The sequence below is a fragment of the Chlorocebus sabaeus genome, chromosome 11 (assembly GCF_047675955.1).
Source record: "Chlorocebus sabaeus isolate Y175 chromosome 11, mChlSab1.0.hap1, whole genome shotgun sequence".
Lineage (NCBI taxonomy): Eukaryota > Metazoa > Chordata > Mammalia > Primates > Cercopithecidae > Chlorocebus > Chlorocebus sabaeus.
Genome location: NC_132914.1, coordinates 120,982,832 through 121,004,844, shown reverse-complemented (window position 1 = coordinate 121,004,844; position 22,013 = coordinate 120,982,832). Strand labels below are relative to the sequence as shown.

General features: G+C 44.2%; 1 protein-coding gene across 1 annotated transcript in view; it reads right to left on the bottom strand.

Annotated features, from left to right (window-relative positions):
- ATP6V0A2 (ATPase H+ transporting V0 subunit a2) overlaps positions 1–22,013 on the bottom strand; it is a 56,822-nt gene that overhangs the window by 17,654 nt on the left and 17,155 nt on the right. The window contains exons 4-11 of the mRNA XM_008005137.3: positions 20,132–20,269; positions 18,646–18,734; positions 17,035–17,161; positions 9,768–9,850; positions 8,153–8,246; positions 6,524–6,736; positions 653–803; positions 251–387 (exon numbers count right to left, since the gene is read on the bottom strand). Coding sequence (XP_008003328.1) covers positions 251–387; positions 653–803; positions 6,524–6,736; positions 8,153–8,246; positions 9,768–9,850; positions 17,035–17,161; positions 18,646–18,734; positions 20,132–20,269 — 1,032 coding nt within the window. The remainder of the gene's footprint in view (positions 1–250; positions 388–652; positions 804–6,523; positions 6,737–8,152; positions 8,247–9,767; positions 9,851–17,034; positions 17,162–18,645; positions 18,735–20,131; positions 20,270–22,013) is intronic.

Below are 22,013 nucleotides of genomic sequence, written 5' to 3'. Positions count from 1 at the left end.
GGATCAGAATATGGTTACTGGAGGGTGTCCATGTGACAGCTATCGGTGTGGGAACCACCCTCACCACTCCTCCCGCGGCTTCTCGGAAAACAGCCTGGCCCCGCAGACATCCCTGTCAGCCACAGCTGACAGGCCACACACCTGCCCAGTACAGCCACAGCCTACAGCGAACATCTAAGGGGTGTGTCTCTTTTGGTCAATGCTAATGCCACCCAACCAGATATATGAGCTGGAGTGTTTATATTTTTACCTCTTGTGACTGATTTAGTCTGGGATGATTTTCATTTAACACCAACAAAAGGGCAAATAAAAACATCACAAAGCCATGTCCGAAGTCTCCAAACATCACAGCAAATAAAAACGGGAAGGTGATGATGGTAAAGAGAGCTGCAGAAAAAAGGGAAAGAGATTTCTGATTTACAGCAAATATGGAAAATCTGAGTTCATTCAAATACAATGATACACAACGATCTGGACTTTCTCCAGAATTCCCAAGATAGGATTGTGTGGTTACATTTAAAACCTTATAGTTTTAAATAAGATAGCAAAAAAGTAGCGATCAGCCTCTTTTTCCAAATATCTATTCCATTCTTAGAGCAAAAATGCGGCAATGCCATTGGAAATATGGGTATTTATGAATCAGACTTCCAACCTGGATTGACTTCTCTGTAGCTTCCTACTCCATAAGCATCCACGATGTTCTGAAATCCCTCGGTGAACTTGTTGGTGCGGATCCGAGTGGGGGGTGTTTCTTTTGTGGGGATTATGTTCATGAATGAGGGGATTGTAGCACCACTCTCTCTCTTCCACATAAACAAGGAAAGGAAAAAAATTACTATCCAAGAAGAAAATTACTATCCATATTCAACAAATCTGGGTTACTGCTTTGTTTTTTGTTTTTATTTTTGAGACGGAGTTTCGCTCTTGTTGCCCAGGCTGGAGTGCAATGTTGCAATCTTGGCTCACCACAACCTCTGCTTCCTGGGTTCAAGCGATTCTCCTGCCTCAGCCTCCTGAGTAGCTGGGATTACAGGGGCCCACCACCACACCCGGCTAATTTTGTATTTTTAGAGACACAACATGGGGTTTCTCCATGTTGGTCAGGTTAGTCTCGAACTCCCAACCTCAGGTGATCCACCTGCCTCGGCCTCCCAATGTGCTGGGATTACAGGTGTGAGCCACCGCACCCAGCCTTGGGTTACTGCTTTCACAACGCTCTGTGTGTGGCTTTGGTACAGGATTAATCTCCACTCAACAGGGTCAAGAGCAGCGAGAGGGGCTGGGGGAAAAGTTCGTCTGTGGGGAAGCAGGGGCTTGGGAAGGGTGGCACTTGGGGGCTGTGGTCTCCAAGAAGGAAGGGCGAGAGCAGGACTGAATGGGCCGGAAGTGAATGGGGGCTGGGGAATGCGGGGCACATGGGTATGGAATTGGCTCTGTCACCGACAGAAAACTGACACTGAGTACTTTATCTCTTAAAAACGGTGAAGAAAGAGGAAGTTTGAGGCAACTGCAATATACTTAATAAAAAAATGAGAAAGGCAAGAATAAACCAGAATGTCACATGAATTCTAGTATGGCAAAATCATTAATATAACTTTATCCATCAGTGTTTACAATTCTTCTGAAATGCATTATATTTAGTAGAGATGGGATTTCACCATGTTAGTCAGGCTAATCTCTACTAAAAATACGAAAACTAGACAGGCATTGTGGTACACACATGTAATCCCAGCTACTTGGGAGGCTGAGGCACAAGAATTGCTTGAACCCGGGAAGCAGAGGTTGCAGTGAGCCGAGATCACTCCACTGCACTCCAGCCTGGGTGACAGAGTGAGACTCCTTCTCAAAAAAAAATAAAAATAAAATAAAAAGAGGCTTATTTTGACTGGAAAATCTGCTATTCTGGCAATAACCTGTTTTACCTTACTTTAAAAGTGTTTTCATTAGAAATCAATCTTATAAGGTCATAAGAAGAAAAAAGCCAAGGAGTAGAATACCATCCCCACAGACAGCGAGGAGACGCCAGAAAGAGTGAGTAGAATACCATCCCCACAGACAGTGAGAAGACGTCAGAAAGAATGTCCACAAAACAGAGAAAACCATTGTAACTTACTGATTTAAAAGGAGTTAAAAGAATTAAGAAAATAATACAAGACAGGAAAAAGCACCAGGAATCAGATTTTAAAAGACTCAGAAATGAGGTAACAGAACTCAAGAAGGAATTAGGAAAAAAAGAAAAAAAATTATTTCAGAAATAAGACAAAGCCAGAAGGAACACAAAAGTGAAGAACCCTTCCTCATACTGCTGTAAGAGAAACAGAAGGCACAGAGGGGAAATCTTACAAATCAAAAAGAAGGAACAAAAGACAAAAAGGATTCAAGGGAAAGTGACAGATACTGAAGATAAGCAAAGAAGGTTCCACTGAAAGATGACAGGAGGTCCTAAAAGAAGAAAACCAAAGCAAGACAGTAGAGCAAATACCAGAAACTACAATTCAGGAGAACGTTTATGAAATTAACAAAACCACCACCAAAGACTATATATTGAAAGAACATACAGAAAGACCACATTAAGAGACACATTCTGGACCAGGCGCGATGGCTCATGCCTGTAATCCCAGCATTTTGGAAGGTCAAGGCAGGTGGATCACTTGGGATCAGGAGTTCGAGACCAGCCCATCCAACAAGATGAAACCCCATCTCTGCTAAAAATTCACACACACAAATGAGCCAGGCATGGCAGTGCAGACCTCCAGACCCAGCTACTTGAGAGGCTGAGAATCACTTGAATTCTCACTGCATGAGAATCACTTGAACCTGGGAGGCAGAGGTTGCAGTGAGCCAGTATCATGCCACTGTACTCCAGCCTGGGTGAAAGAGCCAGACTCTATCTCCAAAAAAAAGAGAGAGAGACACATTCTGTAAAATCATTGTTTGTTTTTTGGTTTTTTGTTTTGTTTTTTGTTTTGAGACAAGGTCTGGCTCTGTTGCTCAGGCTGGAGCGCAATGCAGCCTCAACCTCCCAGGCTCAAGCAATCCTCCCACTCCACCCTCCAGAGTAGCTGAGATTACGGATGCATCACCACATCTGGCTCGTTTTTAAGTTTTTTGTAGAGATGGGGTTTAACCATGTTGCCCAGGCTGAAAATCACTAGTCTTTAAAGACAAAACAAAACAAAACAAAACTAAAAAAGTACAAGAATTACAAGGAAAAGAAAATTAGATTAGCATCAGGCTTTTTGTTGGGAGCATGGTGCCAGAACAAGATGGAAGAACATGTGTAAGATACTCAAGGGGAAAAAAAATGAGCCCAGAATTTTATTTCCAGAAAAACTAACTCCCAATTATAAAAAGCAGCAGACAGCTACTGTGATCAACGTGAGAATTCAGGGAATATGATTCTCGCAAGCCTCTGTGAGGCATCTCTAGGGAATGAGCTTCAGGCAGCCAAGTGACTAGAGAGACATGAACCCAAGAACTGGGATCTGCAGACTGGAGGCTGAGACTCCCCGCTTCCGCCTGGCACAGCCTGTTAGGAGTTCCGCATGTGAGTCCCCTGTGTGCCTGATCAAATTCAATCTTGGCAACAGAAAAAAAGGCACCCTGTAAACAGGAGCTGACTACCAAGGCAACCGTGAAGAGCCAGATTCATGAGGTGTGGGGATGCAGGTGATGAGCCAGGCTTCATCAACACTGGAGAATGTCTCAGTCACCTGCTTTTATCTTCGAAAGCCAGCTCCTTTTCAAGAAAACTAAAAACGCATGGAGAAAAATAACACAGGACAGGACAGATGAGGAAAGGGAAGAGACGGCGACTGTGAGCAGTAAGAGGTGGGCTGAGAGCTCAGTACCCTTGATGGGAAACTAAGAGTCAGAGTGCACAAGCAGAGCAAAGAACAGCTATGCAGCGGGAGGTGGCCACGCGGCCACTGAGGCCTTAATACGCAGCTCTCAAGAGACCCCAGTGCGTGTGCACGCGGGAGACGGAGAAACAGCACCATGGGCTCGATCAAGAGATCCCAGCGCCTGTGCATGCGGGAGATGGAGAAACAGCACCATGGGCTCGATCTGAATTGAATGCAGCCACCTTGAAAGTTACAAAGCAGCACACATACCACATATAACAGGAGTACTAGTCATGTCCCTCAAACTCATGTCACCTCAGTAAAAGAATCATCATCTGTGTTTATCTCTCAAATAGGTGGTTCATACTCTAAATAACAAAATACTATTTATGTGTTGCTGTCTTTCTCAGTACTGGGTATTCATGTTGCTGTCATAATGGACATTATATTTTACATTTGTATCATCACAGAATTATGCAATGAGACAAGGTTACATAACCAAAACACTCATGAAAAAGGTGTTCCTTTAATTGTCACTTGAAATACGTAAACCTGTTCTTTCCATGACCAAAAACCGAGTTTAATGTAGAAGAAAAACCTCACAGGAACATGGAAGAATTATACTATAATCTTGCAGTGGGAAAAGCCTGTGATTCAACATCTGAAAGGTGTAAGAGCAAAGATGGATAAGTTCAACTATATTTAACAAAAAACTTCTGCATGGCCAAAACAAACAAACAAACAAATAGAAACATCCTAGGTCAAAAGACGAGGGACAAACTGGGGAAAATATTCTTACTGGTGTCACAGACCAGGAGCCAACAGAAATTGGTAAGAAAAAGGCCAACATAAGATGGAAAATGGCTGCAGAATATGAACAGACAGTTCACAAAAAAAGAAAATTTAAAAGGCTCTTTTTTTTTTTTTTGAGACAAAGTTTTGCTCTTGTTGCCCAGGCTGGAGTGCAGTGGCACCATCTTGGCTCACCGCAACCTCTTCCTCCCGGGTTCAAGTGATTCTCCTGCCTCAGCTTCCCGAGTAGCTAGGATTACAGGCATGATACAAGCATGTGCCACCACGCCTGGCTAATTTTGTATTTTTAGTAGAGATGGGGTTTCACCATGTTGGTCAGGCTGGTCTCAATCTCCTGACCTCGTGATCCAGCTGCCTCGGCCTGCCAATGTGCTGGGATTACAGGTGTGAGCCACTGCACCCGGCCAAAGGGTTCTTAAACAAAAAAAAGGTATTCCCGGCCGGGCGCGGTGGCTCAAGCCTGTAATCCCAGCACTTTGGGAGGCCGAGACGGGCGGATCACGAGGTCAGGAGATCGAGACCATCCTGGCTAACCCGGTGAAACCCCGTCTCTACTAAAAAAATACAAAAAAAAACTAGCTGGGCGAGGTGGCGGGCGCCTGTAGTCCCAGCTACTCGGGAGGCTGAGGCAGGAGAATGGCGTGAACCCGGGAGGCGGAGCTTGCAGTGAGCAGAGATCCGGCCACTGCACTCCAGCCTGGGCGACAGAGCGAGACTCCGTCTCAAAAAAAAAAAAAAAAAAAAAGGTATTCCCCTTCACTCATAATGAGAGAAATACAATAGCTGACAATATCTATCAACATCAGTCCAGCAATTCCATTTCTGGGAATTTATCCTACAAATAGATTTGACATCATAGTGCTATTTGTAAAAGTGGAAACTACCTAAATGACCAGAAAACTGGTTAAATAAACCATGGTATGCACACAACAGAATATTAAACAGTTAAAAGAAAAATAGAGAAGTTTTATTAAGTGAAAAGAATAGTATGAATAGCGCCCTTTTGTGAAGAAAAAGAAAGAAAAATAATATCTACTCATATCTGCTTATCTATGTTTAAGAAACTCAAAGAACTAACAGAACTGAAGTAATGGTTATCTTTGAGCGGAGGAAGTGGACAAGTAAGGCTGTGGGGTGGGAGGAAGCCACTGAACTGTGTCTTTCATACTCTTTTATTTCTTTTCTCTTTTAAACCATGTGAATGAATTACTTACTCAAAAGAGCAATGTAAAAACACATACACCTTTGAATGAGCAGCTCACCATAATTTCAGTTCCAAAACAGAGCCAAGGCTGGGCACAGTGGCTCACACCTGTAATCCCAGCACTTTGGGAGGCTGAGGCAGGAGGATCCCTTGGGGCCAGAAGTTTGAGACCAGCCTCGGCAACAGAGTAAAACCCCATCTCTATTTTAATTTTTTAAATTAATATTTAAAAAAAAACAAGGCCGGGCGTGGTGGCTCACACCTGTAATCCCAGCACTCTGGGAGGCCGAGGCGGGTGAATCATGAGGTCAGGAGATCAAGACCATCCTGGCTAACACAGTGAAACCCTGTCTCTACTAAAAATACAAAACATTAGCCAGCTGTGGTGGTCGGCACCTGTAATCCCAGCTCCTTGGGAGGCTGAGGCAGGAGAATGGCATGAACCCGGGGGGCGGAGCTTGCAGTGAGCTGAGATGGTGCCACTGCACTCCTGCCTGGGCAATGGAGTGAGACTCTGTCTCAAAAAAAAAAAAAAAAAAGAAGAGTCAACACAGTGCATTCTCATTACTCTATGAAATTCTCCCTTCTTTTTTTTCTCGGAATTTATCAGTTCCATCAGTCTCTCTTCTATTCCTGGCAGAGGAGAGGAAGGCAGCCTTACCGAGCCCTCCTCCAGCGCCCGGCGCAGGTCCTGCAGATCCGCCTCGGGACACCAGACCTCGGCAATGAGGCACTTGTTGGTCACGTCAAAGCTGCACATGTTCAGCATGTGGTAGATGGCCTTCATTTTCTTCACCTGGATCACACGGCTGTAGACAGACTCGGCAGCTTTACATAGCACTTGCCTCAAATAGTCCTCGGTTTTGTGCAGTACCTGGGGAAGAACAACAGTGGAATGGGCATGTTTTGGTTTTTGTCTACCTGGCACCCGACTTCCTTTAGAGGACTTTCGCCCCATTGACAGAGGATCATTCCAGGCATCTGCCTATCCTGGTGGCAGCTAAGGGAGCCGTTCCTTCCTTCTCCTCCCTGCCCCTAGTACCACACGGAGGTGGGCAGAAAAATCTAAGCTCAGTCAATCAGATGCCCTATTTTGGGAGGTTGCCTCTGGAGAACATGACCCCAGGGCACAGGAAATGGTGAGACGTCATCGTCACTGCAGCAGCGTGGTGGTCTACCAGGATCCAGCAAGCTCCCCAGGTTCCTACTCATTCCCAAGCTTGGCCTCGCCCCATCAACCCTGTGAGCCACCAACGCCCATCCCACCCTGCCAAGAAATCCTCTCTCGCTTAACTGAGTCAGAAGGACACTTCTTGCCAACAAGAATCCTCACTGTCATCAGGAGAAAAAAGAATTTAAATCCTGCTGGTAAAATAATGCCCTCACCATGTTAACTGGGGCTGGCTTGTCTTGGGTGATCAAGAATTACAATCCAGACCAGGGGCAGTGGCTCATGCCTATAATTCCAGCACTCTGGGAGGCCGAGGCAGGTGCATCACGAGGTCAGGAGATCGAGACCATCCTGGCCAACATGATGAAACCCCATCTCTACTAAAAATACAAAAAATTTAGCAGGGATTGGTGGCACATGCCTGTAATCCCAGCTCGGGAGGCTGAGGCAGAATTGCTTGAACCCGGGAGGCAGAGATTGCAGTGAGCTGAGATCGCACCACAGCATTCCAGCCTGACAACAGGGCATGATTCCACCTCAAACAAAAAAAAGGATTACAAGAATTACAATCCAGGCTGAGTGTGGTGGCGCACACCTGTAATCCCAGCACTTTGGGAGGCTGAGGTGGGCGAATCATTTGAGGTCAGGAATTTGAGACGAGCCTGGGCAACGTGGTGACACTCTGTCTCTACTAAAAATACCACAATTGGCCAGGCATGGTGGTGTACGCCTGTAATCCCGGCTACTCGGGAGGCTGAGGCAGAGATTGCTTGAACCCAGGAAGCAGAGGTTGCAGTGAGCTGAGATTACACCACTGCACTCAAAGGCTGGGCAACAGAGCGAGACCGTCTCAAAAAGAAAAAAGAATTACCATCCAACATATCAAAGGTGACCACAGAATATTTGTTTAAAGCCATGTCATTACTACTCAGGTTCCTAACATGTTGCTAAAATAAAACTTCCATGGGGAGGAGGGACGGAAGCAACATTCCAATCTCACTAGAACATCTTGATTTGTCTATGACCGATATTATCTATGTTAAAAAAAAACAGAGAAAATGTATGTGTAAATGTTTGGCAGCCCTCAGATAAGGAGGCATCCACTCCCGGCTTACTCACAGTGTAGAGATCTTGAATGCGGGTGTTCAGCCCCTCCTGGATCTCCCTCCGCTCCTCGGCTGTGTTTGGATAGGGGTACACATGGCAGTGGTAGCTGGAAGACAGAGTTGAACACGCTCTCACATCTGTCAGCACTAGAACTAAACGCATTCACCTCCCTGGCACATCTTCTGGCAAAACGAAATGAAAGCAGTCATTCAGGAGACACGGGTGCAGATGCAGGCATCCGCCCTTGGTCAGGCCGTGCATACAGATGCTCAACAACCACCTGCTGAGTGAGACAAATTTAGCAAACTCCCTGTTGGATCCGATTTCCACTCCTGCCCTCAATGATTCCTGGCAGCTCATTCCCAATTCCAGCTTCCTAAAATTCAACAATATCCTTGGGCTTGGAATCACTGAACAGGTTTAAACACAAACACAAAGACACACACAGACACACACACACACACATACACACAAAAACAAAAGGAGAAAAGAGCTCTGGCTTCCTAGCAATTGCCTTTGACAGAGTCTGCAGTCTCCCTGGCTCCTCTCAGGGCCACTCGGCACCCAGACTGCATAGGGGAATGCCAAGCTATGTCCCCAAACTGCAGTCATTCCCAGACCACCTTCATATGTGAACACCATACTTTTATTTTTCTTTAAGTTCTGCCTCTGAAAAATTAAATACCTATTCTAGCCTTATCCTAAGCAACAATATCTGTGAAATCATGGGTTTGCTGAGCTGGGTATAGTTTTTTAATCGATAGTAAAACAAATATCTGTCTATGAAAATAAAAGGCTTATCCAGGGGACACCTGAAATTACTTTCTATTCCACCAATTGAGAATCAAATTCTAGTAAATAGAAAACATCCAAACCCCCCTCCACCCTGCAAGAAACAAGGCAAGCTGAGTTCTCCATTGGTGGAAGAAAGCAAAGGGGTGTTCTTTTGAGTTTTCTGACTTTGTTTGGCTTTTGCTTATGTTCCCATTTGCTGACAGGAGTAAGTCACAGATTATTGTTGTACCACAACTCAAAATTACTGATGGCTTTTGTCGAACTGACATCTTTCACCTGATCATCTCATTTAGTCCTAAGAGACCTATAAGAAAGCAATCACTCTCCCCTTTTACAGATGAAGAAACTGAGGCTCGGTCACTTGTCCAAGTGAGTCCAATGAGAGAGCGACACAGGGAGACTATGCATCCAGACAGGCCCCTGAGCGCCCCTACTCACCACATGCCACACCCTGCCCCAGGGTACCCAGGATAGAAGAGGTGCCACATGCTCAGTGATAACAGATAAGCCCGACGGGCAGCTCAAAGCAACATGAAATCACAACATATGAAAACTTCATTCCTTTTTCAACCAATCTGAAGCCTTGATCCCCAAAGAAAAAAGTCAATTCTAGTAATATTATTAACACAGTCTCAACTTTTAAATTATTTTAAGTAATGCATTGGTAAGAGAGATGACAAATTAAATGTTTAAGAACTTGGCAGTGCAGCAAAGAAATCATATAACAAAAACTAGCAGCCACTCTATTTCTGACTCCACAGGGACGTTGAAGGAAAACTTGAGGTGGCTGAATATAAAGACATAAATAAAATGAAATGTTTCTTTTTCTTACCAATCACAAATCTTCTTAACCTTGTAGCCAATCTGCTCTCCCCAAAAGGATATTAAAAAGACATACCATTTTATGACTTCCCCCTACAAAGAATGAATAAGGGTAAGTGTTACCTCTGTGTGTAGAACTTCTAGAACTTTGGCAGCTCAAACACTGTCAAAGCGTTCATTCATTAATTCAAAACAGTCAATCCTCCTTATTTGAGGATTCTGTAATTACAAATTCACCTAGTTGTAATAACAGCCCCAAATCAATCCACAGAGCACTTTCAGTCACGTGCACAGCAGCCAAAAATTTTAGGCACCCGACACCCAGGTTCCCAGGTAAAGTCCAACAAGGTGACGCCCTCCCTTCCCATCTCCGCTCTCAGACTATCACCAAGCGTCCTTTTCAGAGTCTGTTTGGTGTCATGTTTTTCACACTTCTGTGTTTTTTTGGGTGATTTCACAGTATAAACAGCCCCAAGTGTAGGGCTGAGGTGTAGTCTGTTGTCCTGTGTCACGGGAAGTCAGGGACCCTGAACGGAGGGACCAGCTGGAACCATGGCAGAACAACATAAATTGTGAAGATTTCATGGACATTTATCAATTCCCAAAAGTAATACTTTTATAATTTCTTACACTTGTCTTTACTGCAATCTCTGAACATACATTGTGAATATTTCATGGACATTTATCACTTCCCTAATAATGCTCTTATAATTTCTTTTTTTTTTTTTTTGGAGACGGAGTCTCACTCTGTCGCCCAGGTTGGAGTGCAGTGGCGTGATCTCGGCTCACTGCAAGCTCCGCCCCCCGGGTTCACGCCATTCTCCTGCCTCAGCCTCCCGAGTAGCTGGGACTACAGGCGCCGCCACCTCACCCGGCTAGTTTTTTGTATTTTTTAGTAGAGACGGGGTTTCACCGTGTTAGTTAGCCAGGATGGTCTCGATCTCCTGACCTCGTGATCCGCCCGTCTCGGCCTCCCAAAGTGCTGGGATTACAGGCTTGCGCCACCGCGCCCGGCCATGCTCTTATAATTTCTTATGCCTGTCTTTAATCTCTTAATCCTGTTATCTTCGTAAGCTGAGAATGTACGTCACCTCAGGAACACTATTGTACAAATTGATTGTAAAATGTGTGTTTGAACAATATGAAATCAGTGCACCCTGAAAAAGAATAGAATAACAGTGATTTTCAGGGAACAAGGGAAGATAACCATAAGGTCTGACTGCCTGTGGGATCGGGCAGAATAGAGCCATATTTTTCTTCTTGCAGACAGCCTATAAACAGACGTGCAAGTAAGAGAGATACCGCTGAATTCTTTTTCCAGCAAGGAATACCCTGGGGAAGGAATGCATTCCTGGGGGGAGGTCTGTAAATGGCAGCTCTGGGAGTGTCTGTCCTATCCGGTAGAGATAAGGACTGAAATACACCCTGGTCTCCTGCAGTACCCTCAGGCTTATTAGGGTGGGGGAAAGATCCCACCCTGGTAAATTTGAGGTCAGACCGGTTCTCTGCTTTCAAACCCTGTTTTCTATTGTTTAAGACGTTTATCATGACAATACGTGCACAGCCAAACATAGACCCTGATCAGTAATTCTAATTTTGCCCTTTGACTTGTGATCTTTGCTTTGCCCTTTGCCTTGTGATCTTTACTGCCCTTTAAAGCCTGTGATCTTTGGGACCTACTCCCTGTTCATACACCCCCTCCCCTTTTAAAGTCCTTAATAAAAACTGCTGGTTTTGTGGCTTAGGGGCATCATGGACCTGCCAATATGTGATGTCACCCCCGGCGGCCCAGCTGTAAAATTCCTCTCTTTGTACTCTTTCTCTTTATTTCTCAGACCGGCCGACACTTAGGGAAAATAGAAAGGACCTACGTTGAAATATTGGGGGCTGGTTCCCCCAACAGTCCTGAGCACAAGATGGCTGCGATGTGCCTGACGGAGATGTAGCGTGTGTTAGGGAAACTTCATTCAGGTTCGAGTCACAGAGCTGCTGGCTGGGAGCTCAATGTAAATGACTCAACTCCTGTTTTTCCCCTAGGAGCAGTGAGTTTTTCCATAGCTGATAATTTAGAGATTTCAGTGACTTTTTTTTTTTTTGAGACAGAATTTCTCTCTTGTTACCCAGGCCGGAGTACAACGGCACAATCTCGGCCACCACAACCTCCACCTCCTGGGTTCAAGCGATTCTCATGTCTCCGCCTCCCGAGTAGTTGAGATTACAGGCATGCGCCACCACACCCGGTTAATTTTGTATTTTTAGTATAGATGGGGTTTCTCCTTGTTGGTCAGGCTGGTCTCGAACTCCTGACCTCAGGTGATCCGCTCGCCTCGGCCTCTGAAAGTGTTGGGATTACAGGCATGAGCCACTGTGCTCGGCCCTCAGTGACTTTATGAAGCAAAACTACTGTAAATAATAAGAATCACCCTGCATTTACAAATATCCGACAAAGCAGAATTCTATAAAAATTGAATAGGTTTTTAGCCTATTTGCCAGACACTATTATAGGTGCTAAGGATATAGCAGTGAAGAAAACTGACAAAAATCCCTGACCTGGGAGGGGAAGGGAACTTAAACTTACATTCAACTTGACAGCAAAAGAAACAAAGAAAGTACGCCAGGTAGAGATAAGTGCTATACACAACAGATGCAGGATGAAGAGAGGGGAGAGAGGGCAGGCTTGGGCACTGTGATCTCACATAGGACGGGCAAGGAAGATCTCCCCGAGGTGACATCTGAGCAATAAAGAAACGCAGGTGAGCTTCAAGTCAGGGTAAATGGAAAAAAAATTGCAGGAGGTGAGGACGCGAGCCCCATGGTCGCTGGGAGAAGAGACTTCCAAGCAGAGGAGAAGCACGCACAGAAGCACGGTCGGGAGACTTGAGGAGGCCAGCATCGCCGGGGAGAGACATAGTAACACCAGCTCAGATATGACGAGGGCCACGGGCCCACTGTGCGGCTCCACGGGGCTTTTGCTGAGGAAGACAGGAAGCCCCTGGAAGGTCGTGAGTATAGGAATGAAATGATCTAACTGTGGTTTCCTGGGGATCATTCTGGATGCCAGGAGAAGAGACCAGGCTGAGGCAGAGGCAGGAGCAGGAGCCCAGTCAGGCGAGGCAGGTGCGGGACGAGACCTGGACCAGGAGGGAGGTAGAGCAAGGAGAGGCAGTCGGACTCTCTCTTTAGAAGACATGGCCACCAGATCTGCTGAGGGATTCAAGTCAGATGTGAGAAACAGAGAAGAGTGGGGAGAAACCCAGGGCTTTCAGCCTGGGCAGTTAGATCAATGGGTCTGGAAGGGCAGGTTTGGGAAGAAAGATCAGATGTTCAGTTTTAGGCAAAAGCAGAAACGGTCTTCCAGATACTTAAACGGAAATATGAAGTAGATGGACATAAAAGTCTAGTATTCTGGGGACAGGTCCAAGCTAGGGATATATACATTTGAGGCATGGTATTTAAAATCATAAAATTATGTGAGATCCCTAAAGGCAGAAAGAAGAGAGAAGCTGTCCAAAAATTGAGCCCTGGGCCCAGGGAACAGGAGCACAGACTGGGGAGCCACAGCATAGCATGGGCAGGCGGTGGTGGGAGGGAGGGGATGGCAGGAGGAGGAGATGGAGGATGTGGCTGGGAGAATGAATACAATGAATAAATGATGTCAGTTAATGGAGCCACCCACTAGACACGTTGAGGATAATGGAAGCCGACTTCACACTGTCAGAAAAGAGTTAGAACCAGGAAAAAGAGGCTGGGAACGGTAATCCCAACACTTTAGGGGGCCAAGGCAGGAGGATCGTTTGAGCCCAGGCCTGTAATCTCAACACTTTGCGGGGCAGAGGCAGGAGGATCACTTGAGCCCAGGAGTTCAAGACCAGCCTGGGCAACATGGTAGTGTGTCAACGAACACAACCACTTAAGGCACAAGGCAGAAGAAGTGCCACACACAACAGAAAAACACAAACTATACAACCAAAGAAAGCACCCATGTCTAGCTTTGATGTAGAGAGAACGGTCAGCATTTAGAAATGACACCAATGGGGGAAAATAGCTAAAAATAGCCTCTAAGGACTGTAATGACTTCAAGACGGTCAGACATTGAACCCAAAAGACACTAAACCTGACACTATAAACAAATCCTAGAACCTGTGTAAAAGTTACCAAATAAAATACCCCATCTTACCCAGAAAAAGACTGAAAGAACATACACTTGTCATGTTAACAGTGGCTCAGAATAGGAGATTGCAAGTGACTTCTTTTTCTTCTTGTTTTCTACATTGTTCCCAATTTTCTATAATGGACATGCATTTTCTTTATAACCGTGGGGATGGGGATCATATTTTCAAGATATTCTCTGTATTCCTTCACAGATGTTTACTGCCCTTTAACATATTCCATAAAAATTTGGCATAAAGGCCAGGTGCGGTGGCTCATGCCTGTAATCCCAGCACTTTGGAAGGTCGAGGCGGGTGGATCACCTGAGGTTGGGAGTTCGAGACTAGCCTGACCAACATGGAGAAACCCCGTCTCTACTAAAAACACAAAATTAGCTGGGCGTGGTGGCACATGCCTATAATCCCAGCTACTAGGGAGGCTGAGGCAGGAGAATTGCTTGAACCTGGGAGGCGGAGGTTGCGGTGAGCCGAGATCGTGCCATTGCACTCCAGCCTGGGCAACAAGAGTGAAACTCCATCTCCAAAAAAAACAAAGAAAAAAAATTTGGCATAAGAGGCCAGGCACGGTGGCTCACGCCTATAATCCCAGCACTTTTTGAGAGGCAAAAGCAGGCAATTGCTTGAGGTCAGGAGTTCGAGGCCAGCCTGGCCAACATGGTAAAACCCCATCTCCATTAAAAATGCAAAAATTAGCTGGGCGTGGTGGCGGGTACCTGTAGTCCCAGCTGCTCAGGAGGCTGAGGCAGGAGAATCACTTGAACCCGGGAGGTGGAGGTTGCAGACTCATAAGAGAACTTACAAATTCTATTAAAAAAATTTTTGAGTAAATGCTCTGCATGAGAATTACTGATATTGTCTCTTAATAAGGAAAAAACTCAAAAAATATGTAAATGCTACTTTGGAACAGTTTTGATCTTAGTTTTAATCAGCTTGAAATAAAGAAGTCATCAAGGTCACAACTGAAGGATAATTAACAGATGGCCACTGGCAGTTACAAAAGTCACAAAAAAGTAGAAAATATTACAAGTGTGTGGTGAATGAAGGGCTTGACTGATTAGATTTCAAACGGATTAGATTTTTATTTTAGAAAACCAAAAATAAATCACAGCCTGGGTGTGGTGGCTCATGCCTGTAATCTCAGCACTTTGAGAAGCCAAGGAGGGTGGATCACTTGAGGTCAGGAGTTCAAAACCTAACTCCTGATGGTGTTTCAACACGGTGAAACCCCATCTCTACTAAAAATAAAAAAATTAGCCGGGTATGGCGGTCCACACCTATGTAGTCCCAGCTACTCGGGAGGCTGAGGCAGGAGAATCGCTTGAACCCGGGAGATAGAGGTTGCAATGAGCTGAGATCATGCCACTGCACTCCAGCCTGGGTGACAGAGTCAGACTCCGTCTAAGAAAGTAAAAATAAATAAATAAATAAATAAACAAACAAATGCCAAATTTCTCTTTATTATGGGATATATATTAATCTTGCAGCCAAAATTCCTGAGGCCAACCTAGAAAAAAAATAAGAACCTTTCCTCAAAATTAAGAAAACCAAGTTCCTTTTCCACCTTTAGTAGATCAGCAGTTCATCCTTGTTTAAAGCAATAGTTATTTTTACTGTGAAGTCTAAAAAACAGAGATATCTTAAGGGTGACTATGACTCTGTCTCTCCCGCTGCCTCCATCCTCCCTTCTGAACCATTCAGCCCCACAGCTGTTAGGTGTGTACTTGGGGATGGATGGGGTGGCGGGAGAGTAACTGGCCCACAGCAGTAAATGTATATGTGCATGTGCTCTGTGTCCCCAAGCTACCTCTGACAGAGCCAAGGAAAAGCAACCCCTCAATACCAATGGGCACACCCAGAAGCCACATCTTCGCTTCAAAATACCAAGACTTGCACTCAAAAAAAAAAAAAAAAAAAGCCTTCTTGAAGAAACAGTTGATTCCAGAGCCGTGTGAGAGGAATTGCAACATGCATCTGGACATCCTGTTGTACAAACAAGTGCTCAAAAAGTGATGGGAACGTGTAAAATGGATATAAAGGCCAGCCTGAATGGATTCCAACTGGCCAAATCTAGGAGAATGTGAATATCAAAATAAAGAATTAAAGGAACAGGAACCTATCAAATAAAATAGGAAATAAACGAGGAAGCTGAAAACCTGATGACAAATGGGATATTTACAGTTTCAAACACAAAAAAGGAGTAACTTCACAGCAAAGCCTAGAGAGGAGTGCCTTCATCAAGTGATCAAAGTGACCACGACCAGTAACGGAACAAACAGAAATGTGTGGCACCTGACAGTGCAATGAGAAGAACACAGCCTCACTTCAGCAACGCTCCTGCCAGAGGCATGTGACCTGAACAGAATCATGAGAAGACACCTGAGAAACCCAAACCCAGAGACAGGCTACCAAAACAACTTGTAATATTTTAAAATGTCAAGGTCACAAAAGCCAAGGAAAGTCTGAGACACTGTCCCAGAATAAAGGAGATCATAGAGACAGGACAGGCCTGGCACGGTGGCTCATGCCTGTAATCCCAACACTTTGGGATGCCAAGGCAGGAGGATGGCTCGAGACCAGTCTGGGCAGCATAGTAAGATCCCCATCTCTATCAAAAATAAAAAGTAAATTAAAAAAAAAAAAAAGCCAGGTGAGGAGGCTCACACCTGTAATCCCAACACTTTGGGAGGCTTTGAGAGGCCTGGGTGGGAGGATCGCTTGAGGCCAGGAGTTTGAGACCAGCCTAGGCAACACAGCGAGACCCCATCTCCTTAAAAAAAAAAAAAAGAAAGTTTAAAAAAAGAGAGAGACATGACAACTAAATCCAACATGCGATGCTAAATTACATTTTTTGCTTTGACAATACTAGGACAACTGGTGAAACCTGAATGAGATTCAAGGCTCAGGATATAGTAATGCATCTACATTCATTTCCTGACTGATGGTCATGTGATGGCAATGTAAGACACACACTACACATGGTTGAGGAGATAAGGCATCAGGTTAACAACTTATTATCAGATGGTTCAGGAGAAAAACATTCTTTCTACCACATCTCCAACTCTGCTGTTAGTCTACCATTGCTAAAAGGTGATGGTGACATTTACTCACTGTTTCAGGGTCTTCGAGGGATTCATCCAGTTCTGCATAGGACACAATGGTGTACCCTTTGCAGACTCTCCACAACATTTTTTCAAACGCTTCCACTTTTCCTTGGTTAATTAGGCCAGACACAAATCTGTGAGACAATAAAGTCGACCTGTAGTCAACTGAAAGCAATAAATGTTATCAAACTACATTAAGAGTGATGAAGACTTCATTTCTACCAATGGTGAAGACATCCTGAGAGCCCTCCAACTGCAAAACATCTCAGATACCGGGTAGAATATTTCTGAAACTTCTTTTTAAAGGTACAGATGAGCTTGTAACAAAGAGAAATTCTTGGCCGGGCACAGCGGCTCATGCCTGTAATCCCAGCACTTTGGGAGGCTGAGGCGGGTGGATCACAAGGTCAGAAGTTCAAGACCGGCCTGGTCAAGATGGTGAAACTCTGTCTCTACTAAAAATACAAAAATTAGCCGGGCATGATGGCGGGCACCTGTAATCCCAGCTACTCGAGAGGCTGAGGCAGGAGAATCACTTGAACCAGGGAGGCGGAGGTTGCTAGAGCATCACTGCACTCTAGCCTAGGCGACAGAGCAAGATTCCGTCTCAAAAAAAAAAGAGAGAAATTCTTGGAATCCAAAGGGAAAACAGGACCTCACAGCTGTCCTGATTCTTACACTGAATGCAGTATCTTAAGGCCTTGAGTTTAAGGCCAGCATGGGACACAGAAGCCAGGCACTGCATCTGGATAAGGTGGGCAGATATAACTGACACCCCTCTACGGCTGGGACTGCTTCCATGCACAAAAGCTACACCTTCAGCGAAGAGGTGAACTAGAAAAAACCCACCTTGCAAAGGAGCCTGGAGCCTGCATGTAAACTTGTTTATTTCCGTTTTGGTTCTAGATGGAGGGAGAACTCTTCCCTAAGAATTTATAACCACAGGTTAAAATTCACTCAGGTTTGAGGCTTAAATTCACATTCCTGGCACAGTCAAAAATCAAATCAACAAAAAGTCCCAATGCTGAGAAAAATATAAATGATTCCAGGTTGACAGAGCACTCCCAGGTACCTGACAAATGTCAAAACAAATTCTCTCTGGAGGAAAACATCCTCAAACTGAATACCACTGAATTCCTTCAGATCAGGAACTGTGAAATATGAGCTTAAAATAACTTTAAAAATCACAAATCACATGAGGAAACAAATTACCATTAGTTTCAGTAGGCAGAAACAATAAACAGCAGAAGGAGATCTTTAAAGTATGATTAATAAAAAAAACCAACTCGGTTTAGCCACCAAGTTTCTACTAGACAGGATTTGATGCCTGAACGACCAACTGTTTTAGGTTTATAGAACACTGAATGACATAAATGTTGTTTCTTTCCAGCTCATTATACCAAAAGAAGAAATTTCCATTGTATTAAGTAAAAAAGTCAATACAGTTGAGTAATTCAGCTCAACAAGTACAAGAGTACAGTGTTTTCTTAAACAAATATTCACTCTTTCATTCAACCCTAGGCTTTAAAATAGTCTCCATTCATCCCTTCTATGGAACTCATCTGCCTTTTACAAGAAGGGCAGTATGAAGCCTGACACCCCAGGCCTTGTCACCTACCCCAGTTTTGCTCCCAGCCTCTGCATACAGCTGTAATCCAACAAAGAATCACTCTCTAAGGAAGGGAATTCTTCGTAAGTGGGTTCAAACTAGAAAGAAACATATGAAACCAAGTGTGTCTCATTAAAAGTGACACTTTATTTCTCATGTCAAATTTTCAAACAAGTTTATAGGGCATCCTAACTAACTACTTAGATCTGGGTGCAAAACCTTCTAAGGTAACTTAGATCTGTAACTCAATTCTCATAAATGAAAACGTAACTTCCCCATTCCTTATTTGTAAGCCACTTGAAGACATTTACATAAAAGACAGTTATAATCTAATTCATTGCCTTCATCCACGATAGAATAACTTTATCAAAGATCACTATGATATCAAGTGAAACCAAGTTTGGGACAGATGCACTTGTCTCTTCTATATTTAGCTCTGTAAGGTGCTACTACATGACTATTCTTTATTCTTATAATTTTTTTTTTATACACAGCGTACAGGATCTCACTCTGTTGCCCAGGCTGGAGTTCTGAGTTCTGTGGCACAATCATAGCTTACTGCAGCCTCAAACTTCTGGGCTCAAATGATCCTCTCACCTCAGCCTCCCTGGTAGCTAGGACTACAAGTTTGCACCACCACGCTCAGCTAATTTTTATTTTTTGTATAGACAAGGTCTCACATTAATTCTCACTATATTCAGGCTGGTCTTGAACTCCTGGGCTCAAGCCATCCTCTGGCTTTGGCCTCCCAAAGTGCTGGGATTACAGGTGTAAGCCAGTGCGTCTGACCTATTCTTAGAAATTATAGATTATTCTTTTACTTCCTTTACTTAGCAATTTGGAAAAACTAAATTTTAGAGTTCAACATCCTTCATTCAATTTTTTTCCCATGCTCATAAAAATTTTTTTCAACCACAAACTAAACCTTTTATAAATATTTAGTATTATACTTGCTTAAAACAACCAACACAAGAAATGGCTCTTAAAACTTTATTTAAAGTCATATAATCCAACTGAAAAATAAAACCAAGGTTTAAATTTAATCTCTTAAGTCTGGGCATGGTGGCTCACTCCTGTAATCCCAGCACTTTGGGAGGCCGAGGAAGGCAGATCAACTGAGGTCAGGCATTCGACACCAGCCTGGCCAACATGGTGAAACCCAATCTCTACTAAAAATACAAAAAATTACAGGCACAGTGGCAGGTACCTGTAATCCCAGCTACTCGGGAGGCTGAGGCAGGAGAATGGCGTGAACCCGGAAGGCGGAGGGTGCAGTGAGCCGAGATCCCGCCACTGCCCTCCTGCCTGGGGAACAACAGAAAAATTCTGTCTCAAAAACAAAACATAAAGTTAACTAACTAACTAAATAAATAAATAAATAAATTTAATCTCTTTAAAAAAGCAACGTATCTACATGAACTAATAGCAAAATACATAGCCTATGGGAATGAGATTTTTATAAAATAATTGTATTTCCTCACAAGCTGTTCAGTACCTCAACGTTGCGTTTCACAAAGGTTTTTGTCACTCTCAGCATGTGAGTGTACTCAATCAGTTCCAGCAAGTTTTTCCTCAGTTTCTCCTTGTTCTTAGTGACTTCTCTCAGTTCAACCTCGAGCTTCTGCAACTGCTCCTAAAACAAAATAATGGTTACTTAAGCGAGTGGATTACTTCCAAGTGTGATTCCAATAATCTTCATACAGTATACCAGAAACAGTGGCGGTTTTTTTGTTGTTTTGTTTTTCTTTTTGTTTTTGAGATGGAGTCTCCCTCTGTCGCCCAGGCTGGAGTGCAGTGGCACGATCTTGGCTCACTGCAATCTCCACCTTCTGGGATCAAGTGATTCTCCTGCCTCAGCCTTCCCGAGTAGCTGTGACTACAGTTGCACACCACCACACCCGGCTAATTTTTTTTGTATTTTCAGTAGAGACGAGGTTTCACTATGTTGGCCAGGCTGGTCTCAAACTCTTCACCTCAGGTAATCCACCAACCTCAGCCTCCCTGCCTCTAGTAAAAATACAAAAAAATTAGCTGGGCGTGGTGGCACATGCCTGTAATCCCAGCTACACAGGAGGCTGAGGCAGGAGAATCACTTGAACCGAGGAGAAGGAGGTTGCAGTGAGACGAGATGGTTGCCACTGCACTCCAGCTTGGGTGACAGAGCAAGACTCCGTCTCAAAATAAATAAATAAATAGGCCCATTTATTGTTTCATACTAATTCTGGTAATTTCTGTGAAATTCACGCCACATATGAACGAAAACATTCTGGAGGCTGTGATGAGCATGAGACCCCCAAGACTGGCCCTCTTCTGTAACCACAGGCGCTATCATTTCTCTCGGATTTCCTTTGTCTGCTTATCCATATCACACATCAAAGACTCTTCCTCTTTAAGTCTACATTTCCTTTCTTTGCAACACAGAATATGTTTAGATAATCTTTTCTAACATATTTTCCTAGCATATGAGTCTATAAACTCACATTTACACAATTAATTGAGGATAAAAATTCCTGAGAATCGGCCAGGCACGGTAGCCCACGCCTGCAATCCCAGCATTTTGGGAGGCCAAGGGGGGGTGGATCACAAGGTTGGGAGTTCAAGACCAGTCTGGCCAAGATGGTGAAACCCCGTCTCTACTAAAAATACAAAAATTAGCCGGGCGTGGTGGCGTATGCCTGTAATCCCAGCTACTCGGGAGGCTGAGGCAGGAGAATTGCTTGAACCCGGGAGGTGGAGGCTGCAGTGAGCCAATATTGTACCACTGCATGCACTCTAGCCTGGGCGACAGAGCAAGACTCCGTCTCAAAAAAAAAAAAAAAAAATTCATGAGAATCTTTAATAATTAGTTACATACTAAACATCCTTAAAAATACTTAAGTATTGAAAAACAGAAGCAAAAATCTGTAAAGCAAATCACTGAGTCAATCAAAACTTATATTCAAACAAATCACTTAACATACTACATTCAATACTTCTGCTTTGCCTTGCAAACACTGTACACAGTCATCACTATGTTTGTAATTGTATCACAAGTGACCCATCGAACAGGCCAAGCCAGATGACTGCTGTTACTCATGTGGTTGGAGAGTTCTCTCTGGAGTCTCCTGCACCAAGTGCTGAAAGACTTCCTCCCAGATAAACACAGAGGAGCCACCTACCGAATGGTGTCAGGTACACAATGATAATTGTTTTAGAAGAGTCATCAAGAGCTCCAGCCTACTTCACAGGGTGAGGAACAAATTCACGGAGGATATTAATAAACAGAACAGGTGAGTGTTCTCACCAGGGACACGTGTATCCCCAGCACACCAGCCAGCGAACTCAGGGTGACACAACGCTGCTTGCGGCCCACCCGAGACAAGCCACAGACTGCATAC